At 43.2% G+C, this 14,550-nt stretch overlaps 6 protein-coding genes across 6 annotated transcripts; 4 read left to right on the top strand and 2 right to left on the bottom strand.

Annotated features, from left to right (window-relative positions):
* Window positions 1–707: 707 nt before the first annotated feature.
* On the bottom strand, window positions 708–2,288 carry O0I10_011606 (uncharacterized protein; the record flags this gene model as incomplete). The annotated part of the gene is made up of 1 exon (XM_058491570.1): window positions 708–2,288. One exon carries the CDS (start codon window positions 2,286–2,288, stop codon window positions 708–710), a length of 1,581 nt encoding a protein of 526 aa, XP_058337638.1.
* A 1,829-nt stretch (window positions 2,289–4,117) lies between these two features.
* O0I10_011605 (uncharacterized protein) lies at window positions 4,118–4,435 on the top strand (the record flags this gene model as incomplete). Its single annotated transcript, XM_058491569.1, has 1 exon — window positions 4,118–4,435. The coding sequence occupies one exon, from the start codon at window positions 4,118–4,120 to the stop codon at window positions 4,433–4,435; it is 318 nt and encodes a 105-aa protein (XP_058337637.1).
* An 83-nt stretch (window positions 4,436–4,518) lies between these two features.
* On the top strand, window positions 4,519–4,963 carry O0I10_011604 (uncharacterized protein; the record flags this gene model as incomplete). The annotated part of the gene is made up of 3 exons (XM_058491568.1): window positions 4,519–4,525; window positions 4,613–4,656; window positions 4,712–4,963. 3 exons carry the CDS (start codon window positions 4,519–4,521, stop codon window positions 4,961–4,963), a joined length of 303 nt encoding a protein of 100 aa, XP_058337636.1.
* Window positions 4,964–5,308: 345 nt separating this feature from the next.
* Window positions 5,309–5,807, top strand: O0I10_011603 (uncharacterized protein; the record flags this gene model as incomplete). The annotated part of the gene is made up of 2 exons (XM_058491567.1): window positions 5,309–5,729; window positions 5,794–5,807. The coding sequence occupies 2 exons, from the start codon at window positions 5,309–5,311 to the stop codon at window positions 5,805–5,807; spliced, it is 435 nt and encodes a 144-aa protein (XP_058337635.1).
* Window positions 5,808–9,059: 3,252 nt separating this feature from the next.
* Window positions 9,060–9,535, top strand: O0I10_011602 (uncharacterized protein; the record flags this gene model as incomplete). Its single annotated transcript, XM_058491566.1, has 2 exons — window positions 9,060–9,202; window positions 9,253–9,535. 2 exons carry the CDS (start codon window positions 9,060–9,062, stop codon window positions 9,533–9,535), a joined length of 426 nt encoding a protein of 141 aa, XP_058337634.1.
* A 2,392-nt stretch (window positions 9,536–11,927) lies between these two features.
* Window positions 11,928–13,727, bottom strand: O0I10_011601 (uncharacterized protein; the record flags this gene model as incomplete). Its single annotated transcript, XM_058491565.1, has 6 exons — window positions 11,928–12,269; window positions 12,331–12,616; window positions 12,692–13,198; window positions 13,257–13,375; window positions 13,431–13,437; window positions 13,633–13,727. 6 exons carry the CDS (start codon window positions 13,725–13,727, stop codon window positions 11,928–11,930), a joined length of 1,356 nt encoding a protein of 451 aa, XP_058337633.1.
* Window positions 13,728–14,550: the final 823 nt, after the last annotated feature.

The raw sequence follows: 14,550 nt of genomic DNA, 5'->3' as shown, positions 1-14,550 counted from the left end.
GTGGTCTGGACATGCAACAAGATTGCAACGAGATACGCTGTTTCACCCGTGAAAGGAATCTAAGGACAAAGACGATTCTTAAATACGGTAACCTTTAACTGTATATAACCTCGAGACTGAGATCACCTTCTTCGCTATTAGGGATGTTACCCATGTAATTCCTTGTTATCTTTATGCCAAAGTTAGAATGAGGGACTTCCCGATAATGTACACGATGTGTACTGTTCTTCGCCTTTTAACTTGTCACTGTGGAAAACCAACAAACACGTGCCACCTTGGCTTGCATATTCAAACCAGCTACATTTTTCATGACATATTCAACGAACCCTTTCACAAAAATGGCATCCTCAGCGTTCTCGTCATATTTAATGTTGTCATGTCAGCTCCGGAAACATTAGCCAGGAGATGAAGTAGTTCACAGCACTATCTCACACCAATAACACCAAGTGACATGCAGTACCGCTTTATTCAAACAGCGCGATTTTAAACAACAGCAAAGAGGGCCTGATAGCTCGTATTGAAGTCAAAGATTGGCTCTTGCAAAGTTCAATTACAAAATGATCGAGCGCAATGATGCGTGATACCCTTCAATTATACAAGCCGGTCACATGAGAAAAAACTGGATATTATTGCTTAGCGAAGGGAGAGAATATACAGAATCAAAATAATCGTTGGAGAAATGATAGAAAAGATGCAAGTATGGTTTTTTAGTCGCTATCATCCAATTCATCCTTTTCTTCTTTGCGATCATCGGGTATTGATGCATCGTGCATGTCCTCATCAATATCTTGGTCACTGCTGCTACCTAGGCTTTCGCTCTTTGCATCATCCTCTTCTTCATCTTCTTCACCTTCATCAGCCATGTCAACCTCGTCTTCTTCCTCTGCAATGAGGTCTTGATCATCGGTCTCGTTATCGGTTCGCGTAATGTCCCGTTCTTCTTCGTCACTAGCATCCGCAGCGTCTTCCTCTTGTTCAAAAGTGTCATCTTCTTCCTCTTCTTCACCTGCTGATTCCTTTTCGAGATCTTCCTCATCCGCTTCCTCTTTATCTTCAATTGCTTCGGCGTCGCTCTGTTCCTGATCCTCGCCAATCAATGCATTCTGTTGTGCTTCATCACCTGAGCTATCTCCTGCTTCCGAATCGTATTCAAGCGGGTCATCCTCCTCATCACTTGGCGTAAAATCAAGATCATTTTCCTCATCATCCTCATCGTCATTGTAAGTTGATGCTGATGCGGTAGCCACTGCTGTTCCCGCCACTGCTGCTGCTGTTGTTGATGATGCTCTTTTTGAAACTGGTGCCATTTTTTCTTCGCTCATGCTACTGTCATTGATTCCACAGGTTTGGATATAAGAATCAATGCCGGTGTATTCGGATTGTTCGATAAGTGAGAATTCGATTGTTTTGTCGCTGATAGATGACCCCAATGGCGAATGATTTTCTTTGAGCACGAGAACCAGATTGAACGTATGTTGCATGATGTTGCAAAAAAATGTGGATGAGATGCTGTTGAGTGGGAAAAAGATCGTTGGCTTCTTGAATCCATATAGGATACCTTCGGGTAAAAAGTATAAACATCCTTCCTTGGCTTTGAGATACGTATTTGCATGACATCGAATCGTATTTCCATCTTCCTCCATCATTCCTACTACTGGTTTCCCTGTCTTTGACGATTCGATCGTGGTTCGAAATGCTTTTTGGGAAGGACGACTTGTTGGGATTTGCCCTTGGACACTTAAGAGTGAGAGCAAGCGATCGCGCTTTTGGTCAGATTCATTCAATATCTCATCTGCTTGATCCCCAGCCCGCTTGACCACCAATGGATTGGGTGTCTTGTTTGGAATATTAAACACAACAGGGTCAATGCCTGCATTCTTAGAGAATAGAGCAAACGTATCACCCTTGGCTGCACCAGGACTTGGCACACATGCTATCAGCTGCATATCATCTAATGTATACGAAAAGTCGTTCTCCTCTGTCTTTGGGTTCCTCAGCACCAATATCTTCGACGACAACACCAGAGTATACTTTTTGCGCGCAGGTAGCTGAACCGATATATCAGAAATGGTGACGGCATCTTGTAAATCAACAACAGTGTGGTCGATCTTTGGCCTTTTGCGTTCGCGTTCGCCATGTACTGTTGACAGCTTTTCCGCGTAATAGGCTATTAAGCGTTGAATCACTGGTATACTGTCGGGAGTTGTTCGTGTCAATTCTTCAACGGCCGATCGTAGTTCAAGGTCTTCAATTTCGGAAAGCCACGGCATCATGGTATTGGAAAACATAAAGGACAGGTTTAGTATCTGTGCTGTGTGGGGCTTGAAGGCTGGACTGTTGTAGCCCACTCTGGAAATTCGCCCTTTGCATTATTGGTTACCAGCTTCATCTTCCAGCCACCTGCATATTGACACTCCTTTGGCCTTCATTAAACAGCCTAAACGACTTGTAGAAGATTACCGGAATCAAATCATTAAAAAAAAATAAACTTTGCCTTTGATTGCTTTTCATGTGATGCATAGCTTCCCTCAACACTATGTTTGCTCATCATCTGCACGATCAAGTAGTCAAAAGAGAAACAAAAGGGCGCATCAAGCTGATCGCGATTCTTATTGTTGCTGTTGATACGTCATGTGCTCCTACGGAAGTTCGAATGTGTGATGGAAACATCTATCTACGTTTCTACGTATCGTATCCATAAGCAAATACAAGAATACAACAATGACAATGTGTCATATCCACCAATTGATGATCGACAGCATCTAGCCAGGCTGGCCAATCTGCAAAAAGCTCGTGATGTAAAAAACGCAAAAGAAAAAGAGGATGAAGCAGCAATTTCAAGAGGCGATGTCGTATTTCAAGTACCAATATCATCACCAAGTACAAGATGACCATACAGTACTTATTCTGCAAGAGGACACCGTATGTAACGTTCCCATATATATACAATGGTACACAGTGTTTCGAGTTGCCACTTCTCATACGCCAAGACGGATCCATGTTGCCCTTCCGATAAAGGCATTGCTTGCGCTCTCTTACCTTCAGGTTTACCTACGTATTCAGTATACTTTTTCCCACGTGATTGGTTCTTTGTATATTCCATTTTCAATCATTGTACATATTTCCTGCTGTTAAATAAATGCTTATATGCCTCTTGAAGCCATTTTAGTTACTGCGAATTTCGAGCGGCTCTAATGAGTTATGCATTTACCTACTTTAATGATCCATTAAGCTAAAGGACACTTTTTTTGGGGGTTGATGGGGTGCTGCCACCCATTCATATGAGTTGTACTTGTACTATCACGTTCAATGTTTATCATTGCTAAACTTTTTGGTCATGCTGTAAACAATAGAACTCTATGCAGTTATTTGAATGGCTCTTGGCGTTAGACATACGCTAGAACCTTAGATATTACTATTGCGTTTGAAGAGCCAGCAATGATCAGTAAACGATTTTGTCATTGCATGTTGGTGGACACTCACTTTGCATGGATGAGAGCAGATGATCCGAAATCACATTTTCCAAATGGTGGCTTATAAGAAAGTGTAGCTTTTATTCTCCCGCCATCTATTAATTCGTTTAAGATATACGTTGTCATGCGGTGTAAGAGGAGTCGGTCTGACGGAGAAGGTGAATAGGTTACACGTGTTGTTGACAGGTTGCACAAACAGATGGTGATGATAATCTTGGGCAATGTTGGTTCTTCATACACAAACATCGATTGACGGAAAGCTACCCACGATGGCAGAGTCAATTGCTTTGTACATGCATACCATGTTTGAGTATTTACACGTCCACATTTGATGCAGGATTACACATTGGATGTTCCAAGTTCAGGAGTTTGTTGGCTGCATAAAACCAAGGCTGGTGTCACTTTTGGCAGAGATACATAAAGAGGGATTAGTGGTTGATCCATACTGATCGAGGTATACATGTATGCATATCCACAAGAGGAGCTGCGGGGGGCTGGGTGGCTGTATCAAGGACGGCGAGAGGCACCAAAAAGAGTCCACCCCACCTTTCTCCACTCCCATTTTACACATTCAAGGTGAGACACACCCCATTGACGACCTACAGCGCATTAACTCCTGTCATGCTCTTTAATGCAAGACCTAGATGGGTGAACCGGTGGTCAATGGCGACTCTTTCAACTACAACAAGCACGCGCGCAATCTACCCATGTTTCAAACTTCCATTCCCGTACAACAGGTACGGCCAATCGCTGCAGCGCTTTTACTGCTCAAGTTTGACATTGTGGTGCTGAAGCTCGTGTGTAGATTGCTGTTCTCTCGTTTACAAGATCTAATGGAGGCGTCGCGTGTATTCATTTCCAAGTTGTCCACAACAACACTTTACACTGCCTCTTTTGGGTATGTTGGCAAGAAAATGCGTTTAGATTGGGTTTCCTTGGATCTCACATTGTGTTCATGGTAGATTGACTTGTTGGATGATGGTACCTGTGGACAGTAGCAAGAGATTGATCTCAAAGCAAGAACGTTGTACGTTGGGTCAATGGTATGTATGGTGTTGGATCTACAATGCAGGACCACTTAATTAATGAGCCTTACAACGAAACAGCAGCAGCACATTACTGGATCGGATGAATACAAGGTTATTTGCAAGCAACAATGGAATGGTATTGGGAACACCTCAAGGTAAAGTGATCATTTTAGGATTTGCCACCTTCAAGTGCACTGATGAAAGCAATAGGCTATCTTTCGGCGATATTACTATTATCACGGCTGCACGTCAAGGGACGGAGTGTACTGTCTTAAGGGGGAAGGCCATGTTGTGGTACGCGGATATTACGTTGGGCTCACGGTGCGACTTCGGTTTAAAAATGCACCCTCTGACCTTTCGTGGAGAACAAAGTATATGCTTCCCATCATTGCACTGCTATACTTTACTCGACTTGAAGACGATGGGTTGTCTTCTTGGCAACATGGCTGGATCCACGGCTAGTGGTGTTAAAGTCGGCTGGGGAGGGGCTTCATGTCACCGTTAAAACCGGTGTTTTGACGCCACGTTCCTACGGGAGGCTAGAAGGCAGTACGGATACTACATTCCTTGGCAGTGCGCCTTTATTATTGCTATTATTGCTGGAGACAAGATTCATTATTGGTATGTATAGCATTGGATTTACAATACAAGTGCTATGAATTAACGAGCTTTTACAAGGAATAGCAGCGGCATCATGATATGGTTGGCATGGAGATACGGTTCTTATTGGAAGGAAGCATGTTATTGTGAGGCATCACAAGGTAAGAGTATCCATTATGGGATGTGTCGCATGCAAATGCACTTACGATGGAAGATGTGCAACAACAAGGTCAAGAAGGCTATTATCAGAGCAGCACGTCAAGGGATGGAGTGTACTGCCTTAAGGGGGAAGGTCATGTTGTGGTACGCGGATATTACGTTGGGCTCACGGTGCGACCTCGGTTTAAAAATGCACCCTCTGACCTTTCGTGGAGAACAAAGTATATGCTTCCCATCATTGCACTGCTATACTTTACTCGACTTGGAAGACGATGGGTGTCTTTCTTGGCAACATGGCTGGATCCACGGCTAGTGGTGTTAAAGTCGGCTGGGGAGGGGCTTCATGTCACCGTTAAAACCGGTGTTTTGACGCCACGTTCCTACGGGAGGCTAGAAGGCAGTGCGGGTACTGCATTCCTTGGCAGTGCGCTTTTATTATTGCTATTATTGCTGGAGACAAGATTCATTGGTATGTATAGCATTGGATTTACAATACAAGTGCTCTGAACTAACGAGCTTTTACAATGGAATAGCAGCGGCATCATGATATGGTTGGCATGGAGATATGGATGGCACGGAGATATGGATGGCATGGAGATATGGATGGCATGGAGATACGGCTCTTATTTGGAAGAATGCTATTGAGAAGCACCACAAGGTAAGAGCATCCATTATGGGATGTGTCGCATGCAAATGCACTTACGATGGAAGATGTGCAACAACAGGATCAAGAAGGCTATTATCACAGCAGCATGTCAAGGGATGGAGTGTACTGTCTAGGGGGGAAGGCCATGATTGTGTTAGCGGAAATCAGTGCGACTCAAGGTGCCACTTCGGTTTAAAAATGCATCCTCTGTTCGTACGCTGGACTACCAAGTATATGTTCCCATCATTGCACTGCTATACTTTACTCGACTTGGAAGACGATGGGTGTCTTTCTTGGCAACATGGCTGGACCCACGGCTAGTGGTGTTAAAGTCGGCTGGGGAGGGGCTTCATGTCAACGTTAAAACCGGTGTTTTGACGCCACGTTCCTACGGGAGGCTAGAAGGCAGTGCGGTACTGCATTCCTTGGCAGTGCGCTTTTATTATTGCTATTATGGCTGGCGGCAAGATTCATACGTATGCATAGAATTGGATTTACAATACTACAAGTGCTATCAATTTACAATGGAAAAGCAGCAGCACAGTATGGATGGCATGGAGAGATGGATGGCATGGGGATACGGTTCTTATTGAAGGAAGGATACTATTGAAGTACCACAAGGTAAGAGTGGTCGTTATGGGATGTGCACTTACGATGGAAGGTGTGTGATGATAGGATCAAGAAGGCTTTTGCTCTGCTAGATCACGTGGGCACGTCAAGGATGCTATTGTACTGCGTGCTATAAAGGCCACTTTTTAACATTGGTGGTTGCTACACACAACAGCATGATTGATCTCCATGTCAACGAACAACCAGTATCGTTCAACAACTTGTCACTGCAAATACATGTCATGTATCCGTCATTGCTAATGGCAAAAAGGTTAAGGGGTAGGAGAGCGTGTGTACTACTATAAGCAGCATACCAAAGAATGGCATCAATGGATATCGTTCATACCAGCATCATTCCACGAGGTGTCAGTACACTCTACAACAATGCATTCTATACGGCATTCGAGCTCCACCAAGGCATGAACAACAACAAGGCGTCGATCGTAAGGGTGACAGCCATGATGGACATTCGTCATAAGTCTGGATATCAAGCCCATCGCAACGTCGCATCACAAACTACCAGCACATCCTTGAGCCATGTATACATATCCATTTTGGACCTCTGCCATAATTCTATTGTGGTAGGGACAATAGGCTAGATGTAAATGTAACCAGATGCTGGTAATCCTCTTTCAAAAGGATACTTTTGGGGGATATTCCAAACAGTGTTACGCATAGAAAATGCATGGGTGATCAGCCGTCTGCTTCTTCATCGACCAATTTCAAAGGGCAACGATGGATGGCTCATTCCCTCATTATCGACGAGCATGATCAAGCTTTGTATTTGAATGAAAAGAGAAATCTTTGTCCTATGTTGCTATATACAAACGCATTTAGCTAGCTAAAGCGATTATGGGTTATCCAACGAGAGGTGCGACATACACCATAAGAGCAATACTACGCAAGATGTCTTACATCTACATGTAATCGGTGGCCCGACACTAGTGCGTATGTCGCACCTCTTGTTGGATAACCCCACAATCGTTTTAATTATCTTAATACGTTTGTGTATAGCAACATAGGACAAAGACTCTGAGTTTGTTATGACCACAAGATATGATATGTAAAGTTGGCAATCTTTCTAAGTGGCATGTTTACTTTTTTTTGGTGTTGTATGAAAGTTTTGATGTAAGGGATGTAATTGGCTATCGGGGAAACATAATCTGTTATCGCTTATCGGTATTTTGATACTGAACTGCTCGGGGATGTCGCGCCCCGAACGTCGAAAAATGTCGCGCACCTAGTGATCCCCTGCTGGAATGCTGGACAATTATACTGGATGGTGGCGCTTCTGTTTTCAATGTGACGTATAATGTCGAGAGCACGGTGTTTACGGCAAATGGAGCAATACCTTGTAGTGGGTATACTCTTGTTCGAAATAACAATCGCTTTCTTTTGTTCTTATTAGCGTCAGGAGAGTATTTGATGTAGTTTGCAAATTACAGTGGTTATGAGGAAAAAGTGATTGCAAGCAAAAGTAAAGAGAGAGATAAGATACATGAATCCATTCTTTCTTACGATTGTTTTGTACTTCAGTTATATTTGCGAATAATATACGGCATTTTGCGTTTGAATCTATAAATTATATGGAACCTCGGACCTCGGTCGGCTGAGTCATTATGTGGTACACTGGGTATAAGGAGGTGATTGGTGGGAGCAAGTTGGAGGCAGCCGTAATCCTGTAAAGACCCTTTTCATGAATTATGTTCCACGGTGTGGATCCATGGATTGTGCTACCATCTTTTCTTTATTGGATGAGAGAAAATAATAAATTTTGTATGACAAATAGGGTGATCTATTTGATCCTCATACATCTCTTGACTCATCTCTTATCTTCGTGTCCCATCACATTCTGCCCTTGTACTGCTGTCCCGACCAGTAGACATCCTTTATCCTTTCATCTCTTCTGGTCCTTGTCCTGTGGAAGGCACCTAGCATGTTCCACGTTGCTGCTTCCTTCTCCATCCCAAACCCATTTCCTCACACTCAGGTACTCAACTGACAAGAATCTTCTTTCATATGCCACAAGCCACATGATCAACAAGGCAATCCTCCTGCTTGGGCGATGGCCCTCATTGAATGGCTCCAAGCTTTGGGACCTCAACAGCTATCGATATCTATACACCTTCACACACAAGTTCCCTTTTGGCCTCCCTTTGTTGGCATGTTAGAGCTCCCTAGCAGTGGTCATCCCCACCTACTTTGTATGAGTAGTAGTATTCATTTTGAGTTGTTTTATGTGGTTGTTCTAGTGTATCGCAGCTTCTAAGATCGTGAACAATACTGTAAATCTGGTCTCTTTTCCTCGCTATATACCTGGATCCTAGTAGGGCACAAGACTGCCAAAGCAGAACCGAATCCCTGTATATATCGAACGTACCGCAAGCCAGAGGTCCTTTGTCACGAACGGCGTACATTTATCTTATATGTCGTATCACATTAGTAGTTAGAGCAGCAACAACATCAACAGCAACCTAGCTCTATTGCGGTCGAATAATGGAGGAATCAATCGATGGTCCTTTCATCTCCACTCGCTCACCAGAAATGGATCTCCATCTCTATCCTGAATTCAAGGCTGCGTTACCAGGTGTTGAGCTGCTGACCAAGATTTCTTTCGACGTCCATTACAGAAGCAGATCACAGACGCTTTTTGGCAGATTGTCCTCGCAACTTGGCACAGAATATATGTATGCCTCCTGTGATATTCTGGTTAGCCGTGAAACCAACGCGTCGACAGCCAACTGGCAGATATCCAATTCCGCCTTTCTGAAATCACACAGCCGCTGGATTTGTTCCTGCATCGGACTCTTCGACAGGGCCCTCCATCATGTGAAGCTGTCATTGAGTTCGTCAATGTCGTACACGAATTGTTGGTTGACACTGCATCCCGTATTAATCAACAGTGTGTTAACAGCATGTATCGGCATACTCAAGGCAGAGGTCAAACACCCTGTGTGGCTCCTACATCATCGGTCTCTCCTTTGTTGGATCCCAAAAAATTGGTAGACCATGTTTCTTAGGCAAAGGCAGTTTACCAAACCGGCAATCGTAATGGACACAAGTATAAGGGAAAGGCGTATTCCCTTCAGCATTCTCGCTCCGATGAACAACAGCAGCATTTGTCCAACACAAATGCCAACAATGATCGCAAGCAGGATTTTCAGCCACGTTCCCGCAATCGCGACAACAAAGGAAAAAATCGGGATTCCAATCAACAATAGGCGGCAACCTTCAACACTTCACTACAGCTTGGCTCAATCTCATCGATGACTCTTGGCTCCAGCGTATCATCCAACTTAGTTTCAAGGTTCCATTTACATGGCCACCTTCTCTCAATTCTCAAGTGCTTCAACCCACTTTCTCACTTCAAGAACATTGTATCGACATGGGTGCATCCATGTGAGTATCAATGGTTGGTTAGGTGCTCCTTTCACCCAAGGACGTAGATCTACGACGAGGAGATCCACTCTCACCTCTACTATTTAACCTGACTTTTTGAACCCATGCTTCGTTCAATCTCATCAAGTCAACTGCGAGATGTAAGATAATCACCAATGTCAATTCCTCGGCGTCACAGACCTGATCCAAAAATGATATCATGGCTCTTCCCCGTAAACCTAAAAAATCAGTGGATGGGAAACCATCCCACGATAAACCTATATCGTATGCCTCCCTCGCCACCAACCATCAGGAACCTATAGTTCTCTTCTCGCAAAGTAAGCATAGTCGCCAAGTATGCAGATGTGTTCTATGTAGGTGGTCCTCAAAAAGATTTAAGGCCAAAGCTAAACGTCACATGCCCTATGTGACTTGAAATTTTTTTTACTACTATAAAATCGATGTCGGGATACCGAATGGTGTAAATTTTGTGACTGGTTTCATAGTGCGGAGAATGACTTTACTATGTAACCTTGAGTTATGAAGAAAAGCAAAAGGGTTAAGCCCATTGTGCGCCGTGACGTGCATCACGTGCGCTGAAATTAATTTCCCAAGTATAAAGTCGATGTCTGGCTACGCGCTGGTATACATTTTGTGACTACTTTACTAGTGAAATAAAAATTGCACTTAATAGCTACATCCTCTGCATAAAAAGCCTTGAAGCCTACTTTGCATCGCTCCATACAGTCCCCCCACGTGACCTCCGAGGTCTGAGATTGGAAAGTCACTTATAAACGTGGTTCTTCGCTACAGAATGGTATATCACACGATGGTCTGCGACGACAAAAAATTCCGCGTGTTTTTGCATGTCCAACTTTGTCCCTCTAACTACAACGGCCTGTTACGTTGCCTCCACGTGATCGCAGCGCCCTGGGATTTGAAATTCGCTTATAAACCCGACCCTGCGCTACAGAATGGTATATCGCACGATGGTCTGCGACGACAAAAAATTCCGCGTGTTTTTGCATGTCCAACTTTGTCCCTCTAACTACAACGGCCTGTTACGTTGCCTCCACGTGATCGCAGCGCCCTGGGATTTGAAATTCGCCTATAAACCCGACCCTGCGCTACAGAATGGTATATCGCACGATGGTCTGCGACGGCAAAAAATTCCGCGTGTTTTTGCATGTCCAACTTTGTCCCTCCAACTACAACGGCCTGTTACGTTGCCTTCACGTGATCGCAGCGCTCTGAGATTTGAAATTCAATTATAAACCTTACCCTTCGCTATCGAATGGTGTATCGCATGATGATCTACGACGACAAAAAAGTCCATGTGTTTTTGCATGTCAACTTTGTCCCTCCAACTAGAACGGCCTGTTACGTTGCCTTCACGTGATCGCAGCGCCCTGAGATTTGAAATTCACTTATAAACCCAACTATTGGCTACATATTGGTGTATGGCATAAACATGGTTGCATAGAAAACAAAATTGTTTGACTATGAGCATACAATAAAGGATGCAGATAGCGTTAGTAGCCATTATGATGACCCCACACACAGCCAGCAACCTGGGATGACAAGTACACTTATAAAACTCACCAAGACGTTCACTGTAGGGCATAAAACTGCAGCTGCAGAGAGACTCAAGCTGGTGCAATCAGGTTGACCTGAATCTCGCACTTGCTAATTGCAATGCAGGTTTCATGACATTGCTCACATTATGGACTTGACATGTTGGCAAGATCAGCAGCTACCAAAGGGGATGATGTGGTATGTTGTCAATGGTCATGCTATTATAAAGAAGTCATATTTATTGCAAGGCATATAGAAAAATAAAGGAGATAAAGGTATTTTGCATATAGTGAACAAAACTAAAGGACATACAAAAGAGAAAATGGCATAAAAGGGAAAAGGAGAGTAAGGCATAAATACACACAGCAGGCTAATGAACAAAAGGAGGTAAAACAAAAAGGATAATGGCTGTAGGAAAAAGAAAAGCAAAGGGAAAAGTGGTTATATGTGGGAGAGGGCCTAAAAATAGACAAACTTGATCATGTCAGGATTGCCTGGTTTCTTGGAAACAGCCTTCTCTTTGTCTTGCATAAAGGTCAACTTCATAGGAGTTATATAAGCCATAATTAAGTCATGCAAAGTTCTTGCTTCATCAATTCTTCCAACTGCCACCAAGGCTCGAACAGTGATAATATAAGCAGTCCTTGATGCACGCAGATGATTGTAGTTTTGGCCCTGGTTCACCATTCCTAAATGCGAGCGTTGGGCCCTGATGGTGTCCACTGGGAGAAAGACATTCTTGGCAAGGTATTCTTTTACTGATCTGGAACCCCTTGCTTTGCCAATATGAAAAAGTTGGTCCTATTATGATTATATAATCAATAATGATGTAAAACTAAGATAAAAGCACATGATGACTTACTGGTAAGGTTTGTCGTAATGCTTCCTCTGAACACAAAGTATGAATACGGAACCTGTTGGCAATTGTGGTCTGAAATCTGCGATCTAGAGGTGGGCGAAGAATGCCTGTAGCCATAAGCAGAGAGCCCTGCAAATAAGCATGGATGATGCTTTTAGCGTAATCATGCACTGGCGATGAAAAGAACTTGTATAATTGATTACGAAGGTCTGCATGCTCAATCATTGGAGTTTGTGTTTCCTCCCATGATACTACATCAGCCATCATGAGGTTTGCAACCTCCTGGTCCCTAGTAAATTACATAGCAAGCATATAAAAGATTAGCAATTTGAGATGATATGATTTGAATAAAAATGGTACTTACTGTTGCGATAATTTTGTTAATTGAACTGTAGGTGCAGCAATTGCCAGTTGAGTATCGATAGCTCGCATCCTTGGAACATGTGATCGATGGTTGTGTAGTTGTGGGGTACCAATGTACTGCTCAATCTCAAGGAATGAGTATGGCAACAATGTTGCCATATGAGCATTCTCCAAGATAAAGCGAGTAGACAGCTTGTTGAAAGCTGTCAATGCGAACACCTTGCGATTGAGTAAGAATGTTGAATTTGGAGCCCGATTTCTATGCAAGATTGCATATGCCTGGCGCCAGCCATCATGGTTTGTATCAGGGCGAGAAAACCAACCAGAAACATGGCTTGCAAGAAGGCATGCAGTTGTCCCACGACGAGCAAAAGATTGACGATCTCGCTGAGATTGAGGCTCCATATTGGCCATTGCCCATGTCCATCCTTCAAAAAGGCCACGCCATACAGAATACACCAATGATGACTTGATCCAGCAAATCGCGCCTTGTGTCTGCACCCAGCTCCTATATATAGAGTCAAACAAATGAGCAATATGTAATATATGCATAGCAAACAATGTACCTTAAGATTTGCTGCATCTCTTGTCGATGGCGAAGCAGAGATTGCAAGGAAACACGAATCTCTACACGAACGCCATCATGATATGATGGTGTTTCCTCCAAAGTGTTGGTACAGAATTTCTAGAAGGTAAAAGTTAATATATGGCCTTATTCATGTTGAGAACTGAAAACTTACAATAAAGCTATTAGCTTTGTTAGTGTAAACCTGCTCAGCAGGTGAGGGTGAAATGGGATTACAATGCTCACTTTAATGAACTTGTGTGCATCCGCAACTCAATGAAATGCCATGTGACTTTCACCTTCTTATAATACTTTTTGGTGCTCTATCGAATAAACATACGTTTGAAGCAGTCACACTATGAAAACAAAACACTTACTTATTGGATTCTGGTTTCAGAAACAGAAAAAAAACTTGTGAGACTGCTACAGTAGCGTACGTGACTTGCCATTGAAATCGTGTTATAAAACCCATATCCGCGCTACATGCTGATATAAATTTTGTGACTGTGTCGCTAATAAAATTCTAATTTCGCTTATGAGCTACATATTAAGGCTAATTTAATGAGTAACTTTCACTTTAACAAAGTTGTACACTCCAGGAAGTGGCTTGGGCTACTTGAACAATTTTTCCCATTATGAAACTATATGGTTGCACGTCGAATGGTATAATTGTCGGCATACTAAAGCATATCAAAACAAATTGCCTAATATAAGCATGTTTTACTATCCATTACTATCCCCAGCCAAATTAAGGTTTTTACTATCCAGGGGTTACTATCCTGCTATCCAGGGGGTGTCAGTGGAAAAGTGAACGTCGAAGTTTGTGACACAGAGCCATCCAATGACAGCCAAGAAGTGTGTAAACAATGGGGAATATTCCACTCTGTTTACAAACGTTACCCAATATGGAGTCGTTTTCCTTCCATTACTTTCCATGAGGCTATCCAGGGGGCGTTGCTATCCATTTACTATCCAGGGGCGTTGCTATCCATTTACTATCCAGGGGCGTTGCTATCCATTTACTATCCAGGGGCGTTGCTATCCATTTACTATCCAGGGGGCGTTGCTATCCATTTACTATCCAGGGGGCGTTGCTATCCATTTACTATCCAGGGGGCGTTGCTATCCACTTGCTATCCAGGGGGATACATCTATTTTGGGGACAGTCACTTAGTGATTGTACGTCCAAAAAACGTACAATGGATGGGGGAACGTACACAGCAGAGCGTACACAAGTAGGGTTAAGGTTTTAGGGTTTAGGGTTTAGGGTTTAGGGTTTAGGGTTTAGGGTTTAG

The sequence above is a fragment of the Lichtheimia ornata genome (genome assembly GCF_029851405.1).
Source record: "Lichtheimia ornata isolate CBS 291.66 chromosome Unknown scaffold00095, whole genome shotgun sequence".
Classification (NCBI taxonomy): Eukaryota; Fungi; Mucoromycota; class Mucoromycetes; order Mucorales; family Lichtheimiaceae; genus Lichtheimia; species Lichtheimia ornata.
This window is presented reverse-complemented; position numbering and strand designations above follow the sequence as displayed.